A 15,882-nucleotide genomic window follows, 5' to 3' on the forward strand; every position below is an offset into this window, starting at 1 on the left:
ATTCATCAAGGTGCAGTTTGGTTAAATGACTTACCAAAGCCGGATTCTCAACTTTGGCATCCCATAGCAGAGAGTTTCTTGCACGCCAAATCGAATGAATGAGTATTAGGAATAAATCCAGCTAACTAGTAGGGAAGAAACACACAAAGACACCCAATCACACACAGAGGAATACACCAGAGGCCTTGGACCCAAATTCAAATGAGAGGAGAAATATGCCGCTCGGGCAAATGGGCAATCACTAAACACATGTAGCACCAATTCAGAAGAGGAACTACAAAGAATACAAATATTGTCCACCGCCACCCCTTTTTCTCCAAATTAGTGCGAATAGGTAGAATGTTGAGGCAAGCCGTCCAAATGGACATTTTCGCCCTAACTACCAGGGAGATTAGCTTTCCACCGTAATTCTAGCTAGCTCAGTTTTTCAAAATATATAATGTTCTTAAAAAAAGTGAGAATTCAAGACTAAAGCAAACAATTTTACATCTTGAAATATTCCAAAAATTTCCAATAAAGATGACACTAGAGTTTCTAATTTTATATCTTCAGTTTTACATCCTTGCATTGAAGTTGAACCAATCGATTGCAATTAGTCATTTAATGAGAAATTAAGATGTCTTATTGCATAATTAATCAATTATTTGTTTACTTTTAAGACATTAAATGCATGGACTATAAACAAGAGAGACCACATTGTTTGAAGGATAATACTTGGGTACTCACAAGGGAGGATGATTCTCTCCCCTCATATTCCCATCCCCTTACCTCCCCTCCTCTCACATATTGTTTTTTTGTCTTATAGTCTCTATAAAAAAAATCAATATAAGATGTTGACGTGACTAAATCGTAACCGTTCAAATAGGAGGGAAGAGAAGGAAAGAAAGATTAGGAGGGGAGATAATCCTCCTGCACTCACAAGGGAGTAGCCAAAATACCAACCAAATGACATGGATCAATAAGAATTTAACACATGTAATTTTTTTCAAAAAAGAACCAAACATCGTTCACGCTTAGAAGCCCAAAGGTTACCGGCGTCTTTTCCCAATGATGTAGTACTTCCCTATGAGTATCCAAGTATTATCCTTGTTTGACCATATTCATGTACACATAAAATGACATTTGACACATGTAACCAACATTTAATGAGATAAACTTATTAATAGAATGATTTTCACACACACTTTTTCGGGAGCATTTTTGCTCACCACCATTCAACGTGGTGTATGCTCACCACCTTATTTAGTACCGTTAGATGAGTTTGAATTTCGAGATTCGTGTAGTGGATAAACACAAATTTCAAAATTCAAACTCATCTAAAGGGTGGTGAGCATACATCACACTAAATGGTGGTGAGCAAAAATGCCCTCCACTTTTTCTTTCTAGTCATTGGTTTGAATAAGACAAATAGATTCATAGTCAAGATTAAATATAAGTGGGTACTAATAGGCTAAAAAGGGTGTGCGTTTTTCATTTCTCACTTATTCACATCATATAATACATGAATGTGGTAAAAAAATATGTGATACCACTAGCAGTTTCCTTTTAAAATTTGACCAGAAACGGACTATTTATGGAGGCTTGATACTTTCGCTTATTCGACATGCACAAGGAAAGCCATGGCGGCTTCAACTATGAAACTAACGCTCTTCTTACTCCCTTTGTTCTTCACCTTCTCCCTAATAATCTCAAGCCACCACCCACTAGATCCTTTAACCCCATCTGAATTCAAAAAGGTCCGAACCATAGTAAAAAAATCATACCCATCTGGCCTCAAACACAACCTAACCTTTCAATACATAGGTTTAGACGAGCCAGACAAACCAGTCCTCCAATCATGGCTTTCATCAAAAACCAAATCAAACCCCCCTCCTCGACGAGCCTTTGTCATCGCACGCCTCCACAAAGAAACCCACGAGCTCGTGGTCGATTTATCCAATCGTTACATAATTTCCGATAAAGTTTACGGTGGAAATGATGGTTACCCTATGCTCACCAACGACGAACAAACAGCGGCAAGTGCACTTCCGTTTTCCTATCAACCATTTATCGATTCGATTAAGAAGAGGGAGCTTAACTTGTCCGAGGTTGTTTGTACCACGTTTACAGTTGGGTGGTTTGGGGAGAAGCATAGTAGAAGAGCAATTAAAATTCTGTGTTTTTATAAAGAGGGCACGGCTAATGTGTACATGAGGCCCTTGGAGGGAGTATCTTTGTTGGTTGATCTTGATGAAATGAAAATAGTGGAGTATTATGACAGGTCTAGGCTTCCGATGCCGAAGGCTGAAGGAACGGAGTATCGGCTGTCAAAGCAGAAGCCGCCATTTGGTCCTCCGCTGAATGGTTTTGTCATCGAGCAACCGAACGGACCCGGGTTCAAAATCGACGGGCACAAAATAAGGTTAGCTTTACGTGAATTTACTTTAAGAGAAATGTGTGATCACAAGAAATTCCGCACAGAGGTTGATTATTATCTTCATTTCAACAAACCATTTTTACGTTTAACACATCCTCTTAATTCTGTTAGTACTTGTTCAATTCAGACTTGTGACTGCAAAGAAACCCCAACTTATAAAGACTAAAAAAAGGTATATAAAAGAGAAAAACCTTGCATAAATGATTTCCATAAAAATAAAATAAAACACCCCAACTTATGATAATGAAGGTGAACCGGAAAATGAGTATGGGTCAGTTAGCCTCAATTAATTAAGTGTTAGGTTTGCTTTCATAAAACCAACAAAAAGAACCGTCTCCAAAAAGAACAGTTTTCAAGTATTTTTTCAAGATTTACTTGCATTTTTGTAAAGGATTGATACCAAAAATATTTTCACCAAAAACGCTTTCAACAATTTTAAAAGCATTATTCTTGACTTTAGTTGACTAGTTGGTTTGTCCCCCAGAATTTTCATATGACAACAAACTTGAACGATAAATATTCCACAAATTAGGCGTAGAATTGTCATTAGACATTACAAATTAAAATTTGCAACCTTGAGTCTTGACTATGTAATCACAAGACAAATGCCGGCAATAACCTGGCTAATGTATACGTGTGTTGTACATCTTTGTCAACTGGTGAGTCCTTGACCTAATGGACTTGAAGATTGAAGCTCATTGTCTTGTTAGGTGCCGCATGGTATTGAATTGTTGATTTTAAAATATGGAATTACTGACTCGAAAATAAGGAAAACGATGGATCCATCTGGAGTACTATGGTCATATATTAATGAGTAATGCTAGGGAGATCAAATTTTTTAAACCAAATTTGCAAACTAAATGATGTGGTTGAAGATGATTGGATTATTAATTAAGTGTCGATTAACGTGCTTGTTTCTTATTTATGACACATCATTTGATTTGCATTTTGATTTAAAAAATTTAGTCTTCCTATCATTACTCTATATTAATGCATAAAGTATGAATCCATCTGGACCATTATTGTGCCGCTAAGTTAAGCTTCACCAGTGTTTGATTTTCCCCCTTCCTCCAATGCAAGGCTTAAAATTTAGAAATTGGAGTATTGATCTGAACTTGACCCAACTGAAATTTTGGTTCATAATTTAAAATTTTATAATTAAACGTCTCTAAATTCGTCACAATGTGGAGTTATAGTTCTTTTGCATAACATTGTTCAAATTTTTGTCTAAAATAAAGGATTACAAGGAAAAAAAATAAGAGATGAAAATTTTAACTAAGTTACAAAAGACAGATCATTGATCTATATTGTGACAAGCTCAGAGACCATGACTCACAAATTTTTAGTTTATAAACCAAAACTCTAATTGAATCAAAATTCAGAAGCCAATACTCCATTTTTTCTCATCAGAATATGTGATCGTGATAACCAACACTAACAATAATTTTTTCGTATTTTAAAACATAAGAAGTAAAACAAAAAACAAAGAACATGGAGGTCGAGACTATACTATTAATTTTTGAGGTATTCATCAATTTCCCCCCTGAACTTGTGACTATTGGCCAATTTCCCCCCTCAACTTTAATTTGGCCAATTTCCCCCCCAACTCTCATAATTAGTCAATTTGCACCCTACTGTTAATTTTTTAATTTGATCATAATTAAACAAGTGTGTGTAAGAAACTAAATAAGATGTATGTTAATCATTTTCCTATGTCTTTATCCTATTACAAATAGATTAAAATTTAGAATTTTACAATTTATCATAGATAGTATTATTACTCATAATAAATCAGTATGGAGTAATTTTATTTGATTTTTTACTATACAAAATTGATAATGAAAAGGATTGATGTGTACATTTTTGTATGTGAATACAATTTTCTTTATAAAAGTGAAAGCTAAGTTCAAGTAAATTGCGGAGAATCGAGCTTTAGTGCAAAAATGGCTAGTCAATTCATAATTTTCGACTCCTTATTAAGAATAACCCATTTTATTGAAATAGGTCTGATCCATGAGTTTAGGATTATTATTTCTTCTTCTACATGCTTTAAATCCGATTCATAACTTTTTCTTATAATCAACCCATATCACATACTAATTGTATTATGTTTTTGTACATTTTACCCTATATTATGCAGGTGAGTTTATGTTAATTTTAGTACTTTGTTGGAAGTTATTAGAAAGATTGAAAGAAAAAAAAAATAGATGGAAAATTTAAAAAAAATAACAGTAGGGTGCAAATTGACTAATTATGAGAGTTGAGGGGGGAAATTGGCCAAATTAAAGTTGAGGGAGGAAATTGACTAATTATGAGAGTTGAGGGGGGAAATTGGCCAAAATTAAAGTTGAGGGGGGAAATTGGCCAATGATCACAAGTTTAGGGGGAGAATTGATAAATACCTCTTAATTTTTAGTTTTGGAGCCAAAATCCATGTTGGTTTAAGGCTTAGCTTTAACTTACTTTCTATTCATTATGTTGTTTGTCTACAATCACTCATTAATTTTCTGATTTATAAATCCAATATTCATTCAGCTGGGCCAATTGGGATTTCCATTTGGGATTTGATGTTCGAGCTGGTCCAATAATTTCGTTGGCATCAATCTACGATCTAGAAAAGGCTACATATCGTCAAGTATTATACAGAGCATTCGTATCCGAGCTTTTTGTGCCGTACATGGACCCAACTGAAGAATGGTACTACAAGACCTTCTTTGATGCCGGTGAATTTGGTTTTGGTCAACTGGCCATGCCACTTGAGCCCTTGACTGATTGCCCTGCCAATGCTGAGTTCTTGGATGCATACTATGCCGGGGAGGATGGTACTCCTGTTAAAATATCTAATGCTTTATGCATATTTGAGCAACAGTCTGGGAGTGTCATGTGGCGTCACACTGAATCAGCTATTCCTGGAGAACTGGTAAGGCATCAAATTGATTTTTAACTTCAAGTTGAACAAGTCCCTTCTTGTATTTCTTGTAGTTGTTCATTTATTATGGTTGATTGTTAATTAAACATATCAATTGTCGCGTTACGTCATGCCATTAGCCGATGCAACATGCATGGTTTGAATGTGTGGTCCATTCTAGCATTTTCTTAACAACATGTGGAGAAAAAATTTGGGTGAAAACTTTTCCTACCACGTTGCAGGTTGGGTGACACTAGGGATGGACAATGGTTATGGCGGACGGATAACCGTGGTTATTTACCCATAACCGTTTATGTTCATACCCGCATAACCGTTTACCCGTTGGGTAATTGCATAAATGGTTATACCCATACCCATAACCGTTTATAAACGGTTAACCATACCCATGACCGTGTACCCATTTAACCATAACCGTTTACCCATTTAATCATAACAATTTACCCACTTTTGAACCCGTTTATCATTTTTTTACCCATTTACCCATTTTTTCACCCGTCTACATGTTTTTTTTTTAACAACTTGAAAATTACAAAATAAAAATTTGTCATCATTTTCGTTTTCTAACAATTAAACACTGTTACAGGTACATTTTATCATGCATTTCCCTATTTTAATCATTTAAGTCCTCGTACAATTCCAATAATTGAAATAATAAATTACAAACGATATTTTTCTGCTACACCCAAGCAAATCTTTAATTATAGCATTAATACATGATCACCATACTGAGGACGAGGAGCGATTCGTTTGGAGGTTGTTTGGAATTGGTCGCGATTTGCAGTGTGACCATATGAGAGGGCAGAATGAAAGAACGAAAGCGACGAAGAGGACTGGGGAGTCGAGGATGTGAGAGAGGAGGAAATTAAATCATTTAGTTTGTTGTTCAGTTCTTATTAGGAACTAAAGTCATTTAGTTTGCGGTTCGGTTTCAAAACCGCAAAAAATAAACCATTTAGTGGGGTCTAATTTAGTCCATTATGTTTCAATTTTTGATTTCAAGTGCCCATCGGTAACTAAAAGCGTTTACTTTTGCCATCGAGGTTTAAAATTTTCCCTCCTCCAAAATGTCCTTTGTCTTAAAGAGTGAGGGAAGTATTTGATTGGTTGTTGCAAAAGTGTGGGTAAATGGATACCCGTTATAACCGCAAGTAATACCCATAACCGATGGATACCCATTATAACCGTGGGTAATACCCATAACCGCCCATTTAAATTTCATGGATAAACGGTTATACCCATAACCGTTTGTTCATCTAAACGGTTACCCATAACCGTAACCATGAACTTTAAATGGACGAATATCCGCGGTTACCCAAACTCATGGGTATTTTACCCATCCCTAGATGACACACACTATCTAGTTAAAATATAATATTTCTTACAAGTTCTTAATTCTGATTCAAATTATCTTACACATTTCATGCCTGAATTTTCAACCGACGTTGTTTGCCACTGTGTTGTATTCTAACATGACAGATCTTGGTTTTACAGATAACGGAGGTTAGGCCAGAACTAAGCTTGATAGTGAGGATGGTCGCAACTGTTGGCAACTACGATTACATACTCGACTGGGAATTTAAGCCAAGCGGCTCCATCAAAATTGGGGTATGATAATTGATAAAGATGGATACTATTTTAATTTGTTTACCATCGATCGGCATAAGATTATATATAAGAAAGGGAGCTGACTCGAGCGCTCTAAAACTGTGATCTTGCATTCATTTTTTATAATAATTCAGAGAAAAAGTAGACATGGAGGAGTGAATAAATTGTCATTAGGTGTTTCTGCGTTGCAGCTAAACCATTTTCTTTTTCAAACAGGTTGGCTTAACAGGAATACTAGAAGTGAAGGCTGCAGATTACACTCACACTAGTCAAATAAAGGAGGATGCTTATGGTACATTGCTAGCAGATTATACAATTGGGGTGTACCACGACCATTTCTTGACCTATTACCTGGATCTTGATGTGGATGGTGAAGCCAACTCCTTTATTAAAAACAATTTGGTGACCAAAAGAGTGACAAACAAGAACTCACCTAGAAAGAGCTACTGGACAGTTGAAAGTGAGACAGCAAAAACCGAATTGGATGCAAAAATTCAGTTGGGTTTGAAGGCATCGGAGCTGGTTGTGGTAAACCCTAACAAGAAGACCAAACCTGGAAACAGCATTGGTTATCGTCTAATTCCAGGGTCAATATCACAAGCACTTTTAAGCGACGATGATTACTCACAAATCCGAGGTGCATTTACCAATTACAATGTATGGGTCACACCTTATAACAAGTCTGAAAAATGGGCTGGAGGACTATATGCTGATCGGAGCCATGGAGAAGACACACTGGCTACTTGGAGCCTCAGGTATATTTAAACAATTAATATTATTTAATTATAGATACTGTTAAGGAGACCATGTAAGAATAGCTTACATAGATGATTATCAACTAACACATACAATCACAATTAACCAGAGTCAATACTAACACGCAAAAATTAGACACACACCTGAGGATGAAGAAGACATGATGCTTGAAATAAAGATAGTCTTCTACTCTCACAAAACTATGCTTATGCTTTCAATAAGACTCAGCACACTATTAAACCTATATTTGGAGAGCAGGGACCAACCTTTTTATAGTCACATAAGGCCTATCGATTCCACCTATTAGGAAAACAATAGGTCTCTCAATAACTCATCATTAACTGCAATAAGTCCCTTACATTATTATTTTGAATGTTTCATATAACCTACCGTTTACAAAACTCTATTAACTTAATCAATACACTTCTATCAAAATAATGATGATGTCTACTCAAATTCTTACATTCTCCCACTTGAGTATACATAATCACATAGTATTTAACTGTATAGAATTAAGTTAACAGTGATTGCTGAGTTTATATAACAAGATTATCAACTTAAACATAGATGTGATCAACTAAATCAAACCTAGAACTATAAAATGTTGATGCATATCAGCTGCATCATTACTCTATAATCACCGAAGCTTAACTAAACCGATCACAAAGCTACATGCCAAAAAATGTAGTATTGGAAGTGACAAATCTTAATACTCCCACATAATTGGTCCAGACTTCAAGTTTTAAAAAAAAAACTTGTGTATTGCAGTATCAACAAATATAGCTCATTACAGAATGAGCAAACATTGAATCACAACATGAAACATAATTGAGAGGATATCAACAAAGAAGTGGACAAGATAAGTTTATCAAATGTAAATAAAAATAATAACTTGCTCCCACTAATGAAGATCATCAAAAGATTCAACTACTCCCATCTTCGACACATGATTCTTGAATACTCCCACAGGCAAAGGCTTTGTTAATGGATCGGCCACCATTGAATGAGTGTCAATGTGCTCAACTTCAACAACCTTTTTCCTCACTTCATCTCTTAGCAACAAATACTTTGTATCCATCAACCTTGCAGCTGAGGTTTTCTTATTGTTCTTTGAAAAGAACACAGCTGCCTTGTTGTCACAATAAATCTTCAAAGGCTTTTGAATCGAATCAACAACCTTCATAACAGTCACAAGATTTCTGAGCCTGAATGCTTGTTTAGATGTTTCATGACAAGCAATGAACTCTGCTTGCATTATCGAATTAGCAACACATCCTTACTTAGCACTTTTCCAAGAAATTGCTCCTCCAGCCAAAAGAAAAATAAAGCCACTAGTCGACTTTCTATCATCTGTACAACCAGCAAGTTTTGAGTCCGAGTATGCAACCATTTCAAGATTTTCCACTTCGCTATACACCAACATGTAGGCCTTTGTTCTTTTCATATACATGAGCACCTTTTTAGCAGCTATCCAATGAGGCTCTCTAGGATTTGATTGAAATCTGCCAAGTACGCTAACAGCAAACGCCAAGTCCGGTCTAGTACAAACTTGAGCATACATTAGGCTTCCCACAAGTGAAGCATATGGTTTATCTTTCATCTTTTCCTTCTCCAGATCATTTGCAGGACATTGATCCTTGTTTAGTTTATCTCCTTTTCCCATGGGCAACTCACCATTTGAACATTTCTCCATGAATGGGGTCTCACAGAGTCCTCTAGTCCCGTTCCGGCCCTCTTGAGAATTCTATCAATGTAATTCTTTTGTGATAATCCCAGGAGTCGTCTCGTTATGTCTCTGGTTATTTCAATTCCCAGGACAAAATGAGCTTCCTCTAAGTCCTTCATTTCGAAGCTACTAGACAACATCTTCTTGGTATTCATTAGTAATTGCAAATCTGAACTTGCCAATAAGATATCGTCAACATAAAGTACAAGAAAAATGAATTTAGAACCACTGACCTTGAGATAAACACAATCATCTAGCTTGTTTTCCACAAAGCCAAAAGATGTAACGATCTGATCAAATTTGATAAACCATTGTCTGGAAGCTTGTTTCAAACCATAAATTGATTTGTTGAGCTTACAAACCATAGATTCTTTCCCCCTTTCAACAAATCATGGAGGTTGTTGCATATATATATTTTCATCAAAATCCCCATTAAGAAAAGCAGTTTTGACGTCCATCTGGTGAAGTTCAAAATCAAAGTGAGTAGTAAGAGCCATAATGACTCTCATAGAATCCTTGGAAGAAACCGGAGAAAAGGTATCAGTGTAGTCGATACCTTCTATTTGAGTAAAACCTTTTGGCACGAGTCTTGCTTTGTGCCTTTCAACTCTTCCTTAAGTGGTTTTAAAGACCCACTTACATCCAATGGGCTTGATGTCTGAAGTTCTTTCAACTAGTGTCCAAACTAAATTCTTTTGCATAGAGTTAAGTTCTTCCTCCATAGCGGATTTTCACAATGCATGATGCTCACTGTTCATAGCTTGATTAAATGTAATTAGATCACTCACATCACCAAAATCATATTTTGTCTCCTGTAAGTATACCACATAATCAGAAGGAATTGCAGACTTCTTTTGTCTCTGAGATTTTCTGATTGAAATCACTTCATTATGATCTGCCATATCAATTTCATTGGGCTGATGTTCATGATTGACAGTTCGGGGATCAACTGTATCATGATTAGCATGTTGTTCGTGGACTTGCACCTGTGGATTTGAAACTACTAGTGGCAAACTAATAATTTCAGTATTAGCAACAAATGTATGATCACTATCATTAATCTCTTCAAAAGTGCATTGCTCAGCAACATCTTATGTACATGCATCTTCTATAAACTTGGCATTATGCGTTTCATGGATTCTGGTGTGCATATTGGGACGATAAAGTTTAAAGCCTTTGGATCTTTTGGCATAGCCAATAAATCGACAACTAATTATTCTTGGATCCAACTTCTTTTCGCTTGGATTATAGATTATAGCTTCAGCCATGCAACCCCATATTCTAAAATGATTAAAGCTAGGCTTTCTACCAGTCCAAATTTCAAAGGGAACTTTACTCACTGACTTACTTGGGACTCGGTTCAAAATGTAGTTGGCTGTCTTCAATGCTTCTACCCATAGAAAAATGGGTAATTTGGACTGAGAAACATGCTTCTGATCATTTCTTTCAGCGTCCTATTTCGTCTTTCAGCAACATCGTTTTGTTGAGGTATGCCGGGAGTTGTGTACTGAGCCACAATTCCATATTTCTCCAGAAACAGGGAAAATGCTCCTTTTTTTTGTCCAGCTTTAGTGTACCTAACAAAATACTCATCACCCTTATCGGATCACACAATCTTAATATGTTTATCAAGCTGTTTTTCAACTTCATTTTGAAAATTTTTAAAACATTCTAACACAGCAGATTTTTCAAATATTAAATAAACATAAGAGTATCTCAAAAAGTCATCAATAAAGGTGACAAAATAAGAATTTCCACATATTGTTTTAGTCGGGAATGGACCACAAACGTCTGTATGGATTATTTCTAAGAGACTTAGACTCCTTGTAGAACCAATTTTTCGAACATTTGTTAATTTTCCCTTAAAACAGTCCACACATTCAGAATAAGCATTTAAATCTATTTTTGATAACATGTCATGCTTTATCAATTGCGTAATCATTTCTTTTGAGATATGTCCTAATCTTTTATGCCAAAGCATATAAGATTTTGCGTTAATGAGCATTCTCTTCGAACCACTGCATTCAACATTAAGGCATTCATCCATATAACTGCAATCTAGTTGCCATAAATCATCTCTAAGAAAAGCAGTGCAAAACAAACACTCAAATTTATTTTTATGATAAAATTTGACACTCTCATCGTCTCCAACAAAAGAATGACCTGACTTGACTAATTTTGAAGCAGAAACTAAATTCCTTCGCATGGAAGGTACATAAAGGACATTATTGAGTTCTAAAACGAAACCTAAAGAAAACTTTAGTTTGACAATCCCAACAAACTCGATTGCTAGCTTTGATCCATTCTCAACGAAAACATTGTAGAATTCCTTATTTCTTCCCTCCTGTTTTGTGAAGCTCTGCAAAGAATTTGTAATGTGTACAAAACAACCAGGGTCAAACCACCAAGAGTTTTGAGGGACTAAAATCAAATTTGACTCTAAGCAAACAAAAACATTTATTGTACCTTTTTTAACAAGCCATTCTTTGAAACCCTCACAATTTTTCCTTAAGTGATTAGTCTTTTTGCAAAAAAAAAAAAAAAAAGCTTCATTTCTATTTTCTTTACATTAAGATTATGTCCTCCTCTAAGGGGGTTAGCATTCTTAGAAGGCACATTTGAAGCGGCATAAGAAGAATCTTTAATAGCCTTACCAGAGAAAGAAGATGCAACCTTTTTACCCTTTGTAGCATGAACCAAATTCACTTCTTCAGACTTCTCATTTTTCTGTCTTTCCTCCTCTTGAGCACAGATAGATATCAGATCATTAATGTCCCATTTCTCCTTTTGAGTATTGTAGAAGACCTTAAGTTGTCCAAACTTGGCAGGTAAAGAATTCAGTGCCATATGAACTAAAAATTGATCAGATATTGGTACCTCTCTTTGAGTTTTCCAGCAGTGTCCGCCATCTTCAGAATGTGCTCTCTAACACCGGTAGTGCCATCGAACTTCATGGTGGTGAGTGAGGTCAGGAAGTTTCCAGTTTTATCCTTCTCTGATTCTTTGAATTTTTCGCCAATGGCTTCAAGAAAGTCCTTGGCCTTGTTACATGTTGGAATTCCTCCCCTTACAGTCTCAGTCATCGCCTTTTTCATGATTAAAAGACCCATCATGTTGGACTTCTCCCATTTTTCAAACTTGGCCTTTTGCTCAGCAGTGCTTTCCACGGTAAGAGCTGCAGGCTCTTCCTCCCTAATTGCCAGATCATAATCCATGAGACCTAAGAGGATCTCAATGTCCTGTTTCCATTTCTTGTAATTACTTCCATTCAAAGTCTCTATGCTAGAGAAGTTCATGGAAGTAGTGTTTACAACTGCGGAAAAACAAAAGTTTGTGATTAATAGGTTCAAGAATTTCTAACAACAATAATGTTAAACCAGAAAACTATTAATAACATGTTTAGCTGGTTTAAAAACAAAAGCTTATATCATTAGTAACACCTTTGGGCAGAGACTGAGGATATAATCAAAAGTTGCATAACCAAAACAGAGAACACTTAAACATATATAAAATTCAACACCTTTGTGGTAGATGAAAAATATACAATCTAAATATTTCATGCTTCATTATACACTGATTCATAGTTGGGCTAGACAAATAATTCCTTTGTGGAAAAATGAATCTATCGAATAACATACAAACCACAAGTTGAATTTCTTAGCAATCTAATAAGAAAACAAATAAATAATCCACTTTAGTAGAAAATCTCATTGTTTCTTAAAAGATTAAATCCAAGTCCAGGTTGTTGTCCTAAGAGACAAAATTCATCATAAGAAAAATTGATGAATTGCATAATTGTTGATTCAAACAAAATAATCAACATGTTTCTTGTATTTAATAGAATAAAACCGTACAAAATCCCTAATTTTATAATTTCTTCAATTAAATGATATGAACTTGTTACTTCAAATTATTCCAGAAAAAAAAAATTTCATCCCAGCATCATCAATAAACCAAGAAAAATTAAAATTAATTGAATTTGGGGAACAAAAGAAGTATATATACAAGCAATTGAGACGTTGTAGCATACCTTATCTGATTTATTTATGAGAAATTGCGATAAGAAATCCATAGTATAAACATGATCATGATGCGGAAGCAAGAAAAACAGAAAGCCAGGACAGGGAACGAAAAAATTAAGAAGGAAGAAGATAGATTTCTACCTTCCATAGCATAAGGTTTTCGAATAGGCTGAATAGCTTAGGATAAGAACCAAAACATCAAGTCTTTAAAGCAAAAAGCATGCCGTTATATATATATATATATATATATATTAAGGTTCTAAAAAACGCTAGTCGGGCGGTCAGCTAGCGCCTAGCTCCTAGGCGCCTAGGCGGTAAAGGCAGATTTAAGTATATGTGTAAAATTTTAGAACTTTTTATGTTAATTTTGTAACATTTAGTCATCCCATTTATTTTAATCATTTGTTGGACCTTTGTTTTTCATTAAAAATGAACTGGGCCTTTGTTTTTCATTAAAAACAAATTCGGCCATGTTTTAAAGGAATGCCATTCCTAGCCAAAAAAACCCTAACTCTAATTATCTAAAGCACAGCCACCCCATTTCTCTACAGATACCTCTACCTCTCTCTCTCTCTCCACCAAGCCAAGTCGTCCATCTTCTTTCTTCTTTACCAAACCCTAACTCTAATTACCTAAGCAGCCACCCCATTTCTCTGCAATTGCATATACCTCCATCCCTCCCTCCCTCCCTCTCTCCTTAGCCAAGCCGTCCCTATCGAAACCTGTCCTGTCCATCTTCTTTCTTTCTTTGCAATTGTAGATCAAAACCCGTCCTGTCCCTCTTCTTTCTTTCTCTGCAATTACAGATCGAAACCCGTTGGGATGGTCGCCCAATCGTCCAACCTCATTACCATAGCAGAAGAACGATGTTATAATCGACTTACCATCAAAGCCGCCTAGCAGTCGCCGATGCTGCCTAGCCCCTTCCAGCGTTGCCTAATACCCTTTCCGATTTCTTCGACGATTTTGGTTTAATCGCAGCGGCGAACCACCGCCCACCGCCTAGGCCACGTTTTAGAACACTGATATATATATATATATATATATATATATATATATATATATATATATATATATATATATGTGTGTCAAACAAATCACAAACATGGTAGCTTTTGTACTTTTTAATAATTCCTTTTCAATCTATACTCTCTTATAGTAGTATTGACAAAAAGTGAACTCTAAGTGCGTTGATGCTCTGATACCACATGTAAGAATAGCTTACATAGATGATTATCAACTAACACATAGAATCATAATTAACCAGAGTCACTAACACACAAAAATTAGACACACACTTGAGGATGAAGAAGACATGATGCTCGAAATAAAGATAGTCTTCTACTATCACAAAACTGGATGCTTATGCTTTCAATAGGAGGTCAGCACACTACTAAGCTTATATTTGGAGAGCAGGGACCAACCTTTTTATAGTCACATAAAGCCTATTGATTCCACCTATTAGGAAAACAATAGGGCTCTCAATAACTCATCATTAACTGAAATAAATCCCTTACATTATTATTTTGAATGTTTCATATAACCTACCATTTACAAAACTCTATTAACTTAATCAATACACTTCTATCAACATAATGATTATGTCTACTCAAATTCTTACAGACCAAACTTTTAAATCAAATTTGTAAACCATACGATATGTATGTGTGAGTATAACAATTTTAGACGTATGTTTGTGTACATTTCTTTTGTTCTAAATTATGTGAAAATGTGCAGGAACCGAGAGATTGAAAATAAGGACATAGTGTTATGGTACACCGTGGGGTTTCATCATGTTCCTTGCCAAGAAGATTTTCCAATTATGCCAACATTAAGCGGTGGATTTGAGCTTCGGCCTACAAATTTCTTTGAGAGCAATCCTGTGCTTAAAACGAAACCTCCAAGTTCTAAGCATGTTAACTCCACAATACAACCCTAATTTCATTAGTTTTCTTTTTCTTTTTCCCCTACTGAGACTTTTGTAATATGTCAGTACCCAATAAAGATGTTAAATTTACTGTAATTTACCCTTTTTTTAATTATTTTGTATAACTAAAAGAAATCTTTATTTTATATACCATCAAGTGGATTCATGATCTTTTCTTTGGATAGCTTCTAGGAAGTCAAATACTTCAAGGACAATACATTCAAAGCATCCAACTATAGAGAATGGTAAGAAGAGATGGTATCACTAGCATGCAACTTATAGAGAAATGGTTGATCAGACCCTATATAATCGACATCTAATTTCGTACCCTAGAGATGCCATAAAAAAGTAAGAGTCTTCAATATAGTAGAAACTTCTATAATAGAGAAACTTCTATAATAGAGATGCCATAAAAAAGTAGGAGTCTTCAATATTATACTAAAAGTCTCAAACCCATAATATACTCAATAGTAAAAATAAACCCGTGCTCGACAAAATACG

At 35.4% G+C, this 15,882-nt stretch overlaps 2 protein-coding genes across 6 annotated transcripts; one reads left to right on the top strand and one right to left on the bottom strand.

Moving 5' to 3' along the window:
* Positions 1 to 1,520: 1,520 nt before the first annotated feature.
* On the top strand, positions 1,521 to 15,550 carry LOC126606287 (amine oxidase [copper-containing] alpha 2, peroxisomal-like). Its single transcript, XM_050273655.1, has 5 exons — positions 1,521 to 2,401; positions 4,952 to 5,336; positions 6,837 to 6,950; positions 7,167 to 7,705; positions 15,192 to 15,550. The coding sequence occupies exons 1-5, from the start codon at positions 1,620 to 1,622 to the stop codon at positions 15,391 to 15,393; spliced, it is 2,022 nt and encodes a 673-aa protein (XP_050129612.1). The 5' UTR covers positions 1,521 to 1,619; the 3' UTR covers positions 15,394 to 15,550.
* Positions 8,376 to 14,509, bottom strand: LOC126606288 (uncharacterized). Of its 5 annotated transcripts, none has more exons than XM_050273659.1 (4): positions 13,596 to 14,509; positions 12,310 to 12,745; positions 12,087 to 12,171; positions 8,376 to 10,998 (listed from the first exon to the last, which is right to left on the bottom strand). In XM_050273659.1, exons 1-3 carry the CDS (start codon positions 13,600 to 13,602, stop codon positions 12,135 to 12,137), a joined length of 480 nt encoding a protein of 159 aa, XP_050129616.1. In that variant the 5' UTR covers positions 13,603 to 14,509; the 3' UTR covers positions 8,376 to 10,998; positions 12,087 to 12,134. The 5 variants fall into 5 exon arrangements, 4 of the variants coding, with proteins under 4 accessions (XP_050129616.1, XP_050129615.1, XP_050129614.1 ...); XM_050273658.1 differs by having other exon boundaries at positions 8,376 to 11,009; XM_050273657.1 differs by having other exon boundaries at positions 8,376 to 11,791.
* Positions 15,551 to 15,882: the final 332 nt, after the last annotated feature.

This window comes from Malus sylvestris, chromosome 16 (assembly GCF_916048215.2).
Source record: "Malus sylvestris chromosome 16, drMalSylv7.2, whole genome shotgun sequence".
Classification (NCBI taxonomy): domain Eukaryota; kingdom Viridiplantae; phylum Streptophyta; class Magnoliopsida; order Rosales; family Rosaceae; genus Malus; species Malus sylvestris.